Here is a 9,806-nt window from a genome sequence, read left to right as displayed (position 1 = left end):
CAATGCCAACGTTTCATGGTATTCAAACCTCCGTTCTGATCTCCTGGTTTGGAAACAATGATTCATTTACTACTAAAAGGAAGCAGTTGGATGCAAAGTCTCAGCCATCTTGACCATATCTGAGGTTTGAAGTGGCAAAACCACCATACTGCTGTACACACAGGGCCTTCCCATCCCACGCTATTGGCCAAGCAGGTCCCTGTTTCATGTTTGCTGTCTTAACATGCCTGCTTGCCATGGCAACCAGTCAACACTCAAAGTACAAAGTATTTTAAAGCTGCTAAGAAAGTGTCCCCTTTTTTCATTTACGTGCTGTCACGCATTTAGAAAAGGCAGAATACAGTAATAAAGTCACGAGCCCCATTGCTTGTCCCAGATGAATCTGACTGTGAGGTCCAGAGGCTTACGGGCAGGTTGATTTTGAAGATGAGGACAGTCTAAACATAGTTCTATAATGTGGGATAAGGCAGCAGTTCAAGTTCCAGTTTTATCACTTGCTGTTTCTATTATCTATCAGTCCCATGTGTTTAGTGTTTTGCTTAAAGTCCAAATTTCTGTAGACAAGCAATGAGCTAGGAGTCTTAGTTTAGTTGTTCTAAGAAAAAAACCCAAATTGTGTTTTTCCAGATATTGCAAAAGGATAACTTAAAGGTGATCAAAGAGCTTAATTCCCGCTACCTTCTCTTTCCTTTAATACAAGACTTGCTCTCTCTCTTTCTCAGCTTAATATTTTTGTCCTAACTTTTGAAATCTTTATACATCATCTTAATAAATGGCATGAGCAAACTCAGAAGCCTGAAAAACAAATGGTAAAACCCAAATAACCAAAAGGTATCTTAAAAAAAATTAGAATTTTCAATCTTTTATTTAGATTATGATTTTCATATTAATGAGGATACATTGTATTTGGGGAGGACTGACTCACATGTGCTGGTTGTTCAGAGTTAATTCCCAAACTCTGAAGCAGCAGAGCTCTGAGTAAATTTTGTGTTAGTGGCACTTTCATTAGTGAATTTCACATTACCAGGGTTTTGCAATCTTCATTTCATAAAGAGGACAGGAAAAACTAAACAAGTCCTGAAGCCTCTGAAACAAGAAAAAAAAAATCACCCCCTGCAAAAGTGTTATTTTCCTGTCCTCCCAGGAATGCTGTTACCCATACCTAACAGAACACAGCATAAAGTGAAGCAATAAGGACATTAAACTGTATGTAGGGTATCTTGCTTTGTTTATGACAAGTGAAGAACATGATGAGACCTGCAGCCACCCTTCTCTTCTCTTATCCTACAGGCACTTCCTGGAGCGGTGAGTTTGCCTGTTTTACAGACACAGTTTCCGTGCTTCAGAAGACAGCACAGGGGTGTGGGAAAAACAGAGAGCTAAAACCATGCATGAGAGGCATGTGAGCATGGGGACTGTGACAGGGTAGAGAAGCAAAGCCTGCAGCTAACCTCTATATTGAACAACGGAGGGGCTGTGAGGTCAGGGCAGGAGAATCTGAGTTTGGGTGTACTGCCATCCAAAACCACCCTGGCAGGGCTTGGCAGGAGAAAGGTTGTTATCTGCTGTCGCTACAACATCTACCTGCTGATACTTAGTCTATGTTAGTCACCACCATAACCCTCTCTCCTGCTGCTCGGTCCTTCGGCCTGCTGGCGATAGCACCTGGTGCCATGCGAAAGACCTGCTGTGTCTCGGCACACTGTGCTTTGACCTGAAGTCAGCTACCTTTAGCCGTGTTACTGCAATTTATAACTCAGAGCTTCCTCTTCTCATTGATTCTTCTCAGGTCAGTGGAGAAACTGCACCAAATATCCCCCCTCCTGTGAGAAGAGGAGGCCATTAAGGAGTCGTTCAAGCAAGGGTTTTGTCGCTTGCTGCAAGCTGAGCCATTCTTGCAGCATTTCTGACAAAGGCTGGAGCAGCCACAGCTTTGGTGGGTGGCACCTTCATGGCAATAACAGTGAAACAGCCAAGCCCTTAATACCCTCTTGGAAAATTGCCTATGGTGTGTAGTAGAAAAAGGTTTTTAAAGAGGTGGGTATAACAGAAGGGATTAAACACAGAGTTCATGCAATTCACCCACTTTGTGCCATGATCCTCTGTGTTCAAGTTCCAGCTTGGATTGCAGTTGCTGACACCTGCTGAAGTTGGGGGTTCTCATAAAATTTTCAGGCTGGCACTGGGTGGTACAAATAGTTGGATAAAATTTTGCATACAGGTCCTGGTTATGTAAATAACAGAAATTTAATCAGTTGTTGTTCAGCCTCTGCTTCTAGGAAGGAAGAGAAATAAATAACAGGCTTTCTGGAATAGTCAGAATAGTGGGTCAAATTTGATCTGATGTGATGCTATTGTCTAGCTGGGATAGGACTTGAGTCTCAAGTTTTCGAGGCTCCAAGGTTTAACGAGGTGTTAGCTTAGTCACTGCGGGAAGGGTGCAGTGAGAGTTAAGAGCTGGAACACTTGATATGTAGCCATAAAAGAAGAGTAGAGAATAGTTCTTTGGAGCAAAAGAGGTTGGTGTTTTATTATAGCTTCCACCGCTCACTTGCTCTGTGACTGGACAAAAAAGTCTGCAAGGCAGAAACCATTTGGCAGCACATTACTAACTCTGAAGCTCACCTGGATTACTCAACAAGTCCACATCAAATCTTATCTTCAGAGCCAGGGCAGATGTCAAGGATATAATAGGAAGGACCTTATCCCCTGCCTATCACAAGCTTTAAGCAGAGGCTAAGCTCTCCACTATGCATGCCCAGACATAGAGCTGGCATCTAACCACTTGGTTGTTTTCTTCTTGGAGGAAGGGAATTATACATGGCATAATGTATATGGCATAATTGACTGCTGTTGCCAATGATCTTGCAAGACTCTACTGTGTGATTAAAGTAAGAAAAGTCTTGCTGTCTCCATGTCCTCCTAATAATACAAAGGTTATTAACTTGACTAGCAAACTGCCCAATAAATTAAAAAAATCTTCTCTCTACTACAGTAAAGACAGTGAGGTGTCATGATGGTTCCTTGCACTGAGGGAGAAACACATCTGATCCCGTAGAAGGAACTTGCTGCAGCTGTCCTGTTGGACTTGAGTCTGGTCTACAGATGGAGATAAGGAAACCTTGCAAATACTTCTGGCGGGGCACTGGTTTGTCAGGCTGCCCAGGTCACTGCTCACATAAAAAGCTGGTTTTGTCTCTTATGCTACCAAAGACTAGAAATTCATGAGAGTTATTCCAATCCAGGTCTAAAACCTGGTACTGGATTCCGGAGACCTCAACAGTAACAATCTAGTTTCTCACTTTCTAGCACAAACTAAAAAAATGAAAATGGCAGCAGCAGCAGCAGCAAAACTCCACATCCCTGGAACGGACTGCATTGGTATAAACTGACATGGAATCTGGCTTACATGGATCCTGCTGAAAGGAAAGAAAGAGGGTTCCCCATCCATCCATCCATCCATCCATCCATCCATCCATCCTTCAGGATTTGCCCCTCTTTCCTCCTTTCAGCCCCATGTCTCAAGCAACATTTCACTCTGAAGATCTAAGTCACTGCTTAAGCTAAGGTCTGTCTGCAGCCTCCAGGGATAGGTTCATGGACATTTGTGTGTGATTGCTTTAGAAAACTGGATGTATTTTTCTGAGCTGTTTTTAGTCAGAGACCAAGCAGCTATTTATTACTTTGGAGAGATGTTGTACATTCTCCAGCTCTCAGGAAAAACTTTATTAGTTTTTGGCTGTCACATACTAAGGAAAAAAAAAAGTTCTTTCTCTCAGCAAACAGTGAACACTTAAATGGAATAGCTCTGGATTTTGCAAGGGGAATGCTTGCTGGAGGAAAAGAACAGCCCTCTGGTTTCACTTAGCAAACTATGAGCTTTGCGCAATATCGTGACCTCTGTTGAAAAGATGGTTGATTAATTATACTATATATTCTGGAACAGTTTTTATGGATTTGAAGCTTACTCATATATGTACGTATAGTACTAACCACTGCTTGGAGAGCACCAGGTGATAATGCATCACTAACTGAAGAAATATAGCTCCTAGGAAAAAAATGGTGTCCCTGAGCATTACAAATTTTACTGCGACCTGAAAGCAGACTGCCTGTCCTACTCGCTAAATTCCTAGGTAAGAGCCATAGCTTTTCTGCTCGGTCAGGATCCTGTTCCCATAGGATTTGAAGGAGCAGGAAAAATTCAACAGCACTTGGTGGCTCCACTCCTTCTTCACCTGGGTAAATGGTTCCTTTGCTTCTCCCTTTGTCCCTCCAATAGCCAGCCTGAGAGAAGGATTCACCCTAAAGCTGTACCCCTCCCATTCCCCATGAGAGCACAGGGGAAGGGTACAGAATGGATGGGAGAAGAGCAGACCCTCTCAAGCTGCTTCTCTTCTTGATGAACACGCATTGGGGTACAGAAATGGTTCAGGACTGGAGTAAAATTAATTGCTAGGCAATGATCAGGCAGACTTCAGGGTGACGAAGGCCTTTTTCTACTGCAGCCACTGACTGGTTAGTTTGGGGAAGGTTGAGATGGCCTTCAAGTCAGTGCCTAGAGCTTCTTATTGCCTAGTTCCAGGCCATCAAAGATATCTAGGCCACAGGAAACAGCAGAATCAGGTACTTTGGAGTTTGGACTGGTTGAACATGGCCCCTAGCTGAAGTGGGATGTGTCCTTTGCTCTGTGTGATACTCATTCCTGATGCTGATAGTGACACCATAAGAAACCGAGTTAGTGGAATATCTTGATATTAATCTCTCTCTCTTTTTAAAAAAATTGCTTTTATGTGAGCATGCACTCTTCAGAATTATGCCCTTCTTTGCATTTACATGGCTATCAGATACAGGTAGACCCTGTAATGCCAAGGATCTAGCACTGATGATGGTGTGAAGAGTTGGGTAGAAAAATATAAAGCAGCTGGTATCTTTTAGTAGGGGAAATACTAATGCTTAGAAATCTTGGGTAACACCCAAGATCTCTATAAAGTCAAGGAGTATAAGCAAAATACAGAAACTTTCTGCTGAAATGAAAGAGAAAAAGGCATTTTGGATGACAGATAATTCTGTAGGACTAACATTCATCAAAAACATTCCCCTTATTGATTTGCACCGGGAGTCATGATGTGAAACTTTCATTTTTCAAGACAGTTAAGGCAGTGTGAATCCAGGTAAATCAATGGAGTTGAAATTCTGTTTTTTTCTTGAATCAAAGACAAAATTTCTTTGAGATCAGATGGGGCTATGATTTCTGCCTGGGACTACAGTTTATGCTGTCAAGAACCAACAGCCAAGCAAACTGTAAGAAAACATAGAGAGTTAGGCTGTTATCTAGGCTTTTCCTACATAACAAGGTATCTGATCTCCTCACTTTATGCTGTTATACAGCTTTTTGTACTGAAAAATACACTTTTTGTATTGAAAAGCAACAAAATATAGCCAGATGGGGCTGTTAGTTTAGAAGAAACACAGCAAGGATTCTGTAAATATGCATTGGATTTGCCTGAATTACAGCCACTTATATTTCCTCTGTAAGAATATTTGGCAGAATGAGTTAACTGCGGAATTGTTTACTGACTTTTAAGCAATGATTACAAATCATGCACATAAAGTGGTTTTTTGAGCTCATAATCATGAATGTGGCACAGGAAATATGAACCTGAGAATTACTATTATCCAGTCAGAGATCACAAATATGCCGTTTGATGTGTGTCCTCAATCTGAGATTGTGTTTATCGAATACGAAAAAACACCTCTAAAAGAGCTACAGGAAAGAGCTATTTGTGGAGAAAATATATGAAATATGAAATAATAATAATTAAAAATATTTTTTAAAAGCCACAAGCAGTTTTCCTTCTGCCCCAAAATTCCCAGAAGTACTTTGCCAAATCCGCATCTTGCTCACTATTACACTTGTATGGAAATCCTGTATTCCAGTGCAAAGTCACAGTGCTTCTTAGCTTCTGAAACCAAATAATCTCAGATCTCTGCATGAACTGTTGATTTCTGTGATTTAGCATTTGCCTTAGATTGAACACTGATGCTATCAGTAAACTGTTGCAGCAGGGTTTATCTCTTTTTGCAGTGACTATGCATTTATCAAGCAGCTGTCAGTACACACAAAGGGAATTCACAGACCTACAGATAAACACAGGATCACAGAAAATAAAAGAACATATCCATGCCAGTGCACACTCTTCTCTGCACTGCAGCATGGCTCTGCAGGTAACTACATCCCTGTTTGATAAAGCACCTACATGTTTATATATTATGGATTTCAGTGGAATTTAACAGAGCAGTTAAGTCCAGTTGCTGAATAAGGAGAATTTAAATGATTGAATCTATACTATTAATTGCTTGGTAGGTCATCTTTCAGTGCTAATGGACAAATATGAGACAGTCTTTTTGTTTTAATGTTTTCTCTTTCAGAAGTGATTGTAAGATACACATGGAAATGCACATCTCCAACAAATTTAAGTTTCTTTCTTAAAATAATTGAACTCCTAAAAATAGAAAAGGAAATTCTCAATATATTTCTAGACCAAAGATACAGACTAAAACTACAGACTTAGAGTGGGTGGTTCCATCTTCCTAAAGTATTTAAAGGTATGAAAAAGAATTCTGACTTGGAAACATTTACATTAACCAGTTACCAGTTTCCAAAAACTGCACACTTATGGTGACTTGCACAGACTCCTAGAGCCCTGACTCCACCTTGGAACAGAGACAGAGAGGAGCAGATAGTTTGATCAACATCACATAGACCATCCATAGCTCAGCCTAGATTTGAAGCCATATTTCCTTCTGGGACAGTAAATGGCCAATCCATCTCACCAGCCCAGAGTCCTTGTACTGCACTGTTGTCCCTTGCGCCATCACCCCCAGCAGCAGGTAGGAGCTGCTGAGATGTTTTATGGGTCTGGGGGCTACCCCTAGTCGATACCTGCCTTTTCCATGCAGTGACCATAACCAGAATGGCTTGGCAGCAGAAGCCCCCTCTCCTGATCGATAGAGAACAGAATGGGCAAACCTGCCATTTTCAGACACATTATCTGTGAGGGACTTGCCTGTTTGGGAGGTAATTTCTCAGCAGCAACGCTTGGTAGGCTGTTGAGCATAGTGTGGTCCTGTGGGTAAGGCAGAAGGCTGGGTAGCAAGAGTCTTGCTCTTGCTGGGTGCAGGAGGAGGGACAAGGGGAAAGTGAGCAAGGTGAGAGTGGGGATGACACATTTGCCCACTGCTAAACCCTGCCTGCCTGCAAGTGGCTGGTGCAGACCCCCTTTCCACTCTGCAAAACGGTATAATTAAGCCGGTGCTTTCAAAAGTAGTATAAGCTGTGCTATCTGAGTTTTAAGTACAGAAAATACTTTTATTCATTCATTACACTCATTCAGTCTGTTAACAGCAGTGTTTGCCCTACATAAATGTCTGCAGTATAGATGGAGAGGAGCTTCTGGGAGGGTCTATGCAGAAGGCAAGTAATTACTTAGAGACATGCGATCCCTGTGCTCTGGCATATTGTAACTCACTGTCGTGCCACGATGGTATTTTAGACAATTACAACACAGGACTGTACATTTTTGCACATATATATTTGCTTGACAAAACAAGCCTTTATTCACACGTGATGGCTAATTGCTTGTCCAAGCGTCTCATATAACTGCACGCACACTGGGTGCAGGCAGAACAGGCGCAGAGGCCCTTGCATAAAAATGAGGGATCCCAGAAACATGCTGAATGAATTTCTACTGTACATGCTGTCCTATAATTGTACTCCCAGCAGCATGCATGTAGAGTTCCTGAAAAAACTCTTGGGAGGGAGGGGAGGAAGAATAAAACAGTATCAAAGAAGAGCCATGTGGTGTTGATCTGCTTGGAAAGCCATCTTGCTAATTGTTTGCAGGATGCATTCCAGGTTACTGCAAGCCAAGAGGCTGCAGGGTTTGTTGGGCTGAACTGAAAATTACAGTGTTTTCTCCTGTCCTTGTATTACTTAGGCGCGGCGGCAGCGGCCCGAGGCGGGAGCGGCGGTTGGAGCGGCGGGAGGGGCCGGCGCCAGGGGCCGGCGCCATGTCCTCGACGTCACAGAAGCACCGGGACTTCGTGGCGCAGCCGATGGGGGAGAAGCCGGTGGGGACGCTGGCCGGCATCGGGGACGTCCTGGGCAAGAAGCTGGAGGAGAAGGGCTTTGACAAGGCGTACGTGGTGCTGGGGCAGTTCCTGGTGCTGCGAAAGGACGAGGAGCTTTTCCGGGAGTGGCTGAAGGAGACGTGCGGGACCAGCGCCAAGCAGTGGCGGGACTGCTCCGGCTGCCTGCGGGAGTGGTGCGACGCCTTCCTCTGAGCCCCGCCCCGCCGGAGCCCTGCCCCGGCCTCCCCCGCCTTCGGAACGGGCTTTTCTAAACAATAAAGGTTTCGCTGTGCCGGGAAAAAAAATCTATGTTGTTTTTTTTTTTTTATTTAAAAGTTTTTTGTGGTGAATGGAGTTACATCCAGTTGGCGGCCGGTCACGAGCGGTGTTCCCCAGGGCTCAGTTTTGGGGCCAGTCTTGTTTAATATCTTTATCGATGATCTGGATGAGGGCATTGAGTGCACCCTCAGTAAGTTTGCAGATGACACCAAGTTGGGCGGGAGTGTTGATCTGCTCGAGGGTAGGAAGGCTCTGCAGAGGGACCTGGACAGGCTGGATCGATGGGCCCAGACCAATTGTATGAGGTTCAACAAGGCCAAGTGCCGGGTCCTGCACTTTGGCCACAACAACCCCATGCAGCACTACAGGCTTGGGGAAGAGTGGCTGCAAAGCTGCCCAGCAGAAAAGGACCTGGGGGTGCTGGTTGACAGCCGGCTGAACATGAGCCGGCAGTGTGCCCAGGCGGCCAAGAAGGCCAATGGCATCCTGGCCTGTATCAGAAATAGTGTGGCCAGCAGGAGTAGGGAAGTGATCGTGCCCCTGTACTCGGCACTGGTGAGGCCGCACCTCGAAAACTGTGTTCAGTTTTGGGCCCCTCACTACAAGAAGGACGTTGAGGTGCTGGAGCGTGTCCAGAGAAGGGCAACGAGGCTGGTGAGGGGTCTGGAGAACAAGTCTTGTGAGGAGCGGCTGAGGGAACTGAGGTTGTTTAGCCTGGAGAAAAGGAGGCTGAGGGGAGACCTCATCGCTCTCTACAACTACCTGAAAGGAGGTTGTAGCGAGGTGGGTGTTGGTCTCTTCTCCCAAGTAAGAAGCGATAGGACAAGAGGAAATGGCCTCAAGTTGCGGCAGGGGAGGTTTAGATTGGATGTAAGGAAAAATTTCTTTACTGAAAGAGTGGTGAAACATTGGACCAGGCTGCCCAGGGAAGTGGTTGAGTCCCCATCCCTGGAGGTATTTAAAAGACGTGTAGATGAGGCGCTTAGGGACATGGCTTAGTGGGTGGTGGTGTTGGGTCGATGGTTGGACTCGATGATCTTAGAGGTCTTTTCCAACCTCAATGATTCTATGATTCTATGATTCTATGATTATACTTGACTGATGGGAGTCTCACATCGCCTCGGGCACTTGCAGGAATTAGGATCTGGTGTATACCACTGCAGGGCGTGCTGCTGGTTGGGCTTTGATCAGAGTACAGCCTTTGTTGTTGAAAGGAGATATTTCATCTCAGCAGATTCAAAACGGAGATGGTCTGTTCAAGGCTATTGCCACAGGACTTGCCTCCCCTCCCATTCCCCCCGAAAAAAGATGAAGAAAAGCAAATGACCAGCCAAATTATGTTTTGTTTCCACTGAGTAGACTGTTACGAGTCACTCGTTTATTCATTATTACCAAAT

At 44.3% G+C, this 9,806-nt stretch overlaps 1 protein-coding gene across 1 annotated transcript; it reads left to right on the top strand.

Moving 5' to 3' along the window:
• The first annotated feature begins 8,003 nt into the window (after positions 1 to 8,003).
• On the top strand, positions 8,004 to 8,435 carry BANF1 (barrier to autointegration nuclear assembly factor 1). The gene has a single exon (XM_076335425.1). The coding sequence runs from the start codon at positions 8,071 to 8,073 to the stop codon at positions 8,341 to 8,343; it is 273 nt and encodes a 90-aa protein (XP_076191540.1). The 5' UTR covers positions 8,004 to 8,070; the 3' UTR covers positions 8,344 to 8,435.
• The last annotated feature ends 1,371 nt before the right edge of the window (positions 8,436 to 9,806 follow it).

Source organism: Aptenodytes patagonicus, chromosome 3, assembly GCF_965638725.1.
Source record: "Aptenodytes patagonicus chromosome 3, bAptPat1.pri.cur, whole genome shotgun sequence".
Lineage (NCBI taxonomy): Eukaryota > Metazoa > Chordata > Aves > Sphenisciformes > Spheniscidae > Aptenodytes > Aptenodytes patagonicus.
Note: the sequence above shows the minus strand (reverse complement) of the source record. Positions and strands in the feature narration are given on the sequence as shown.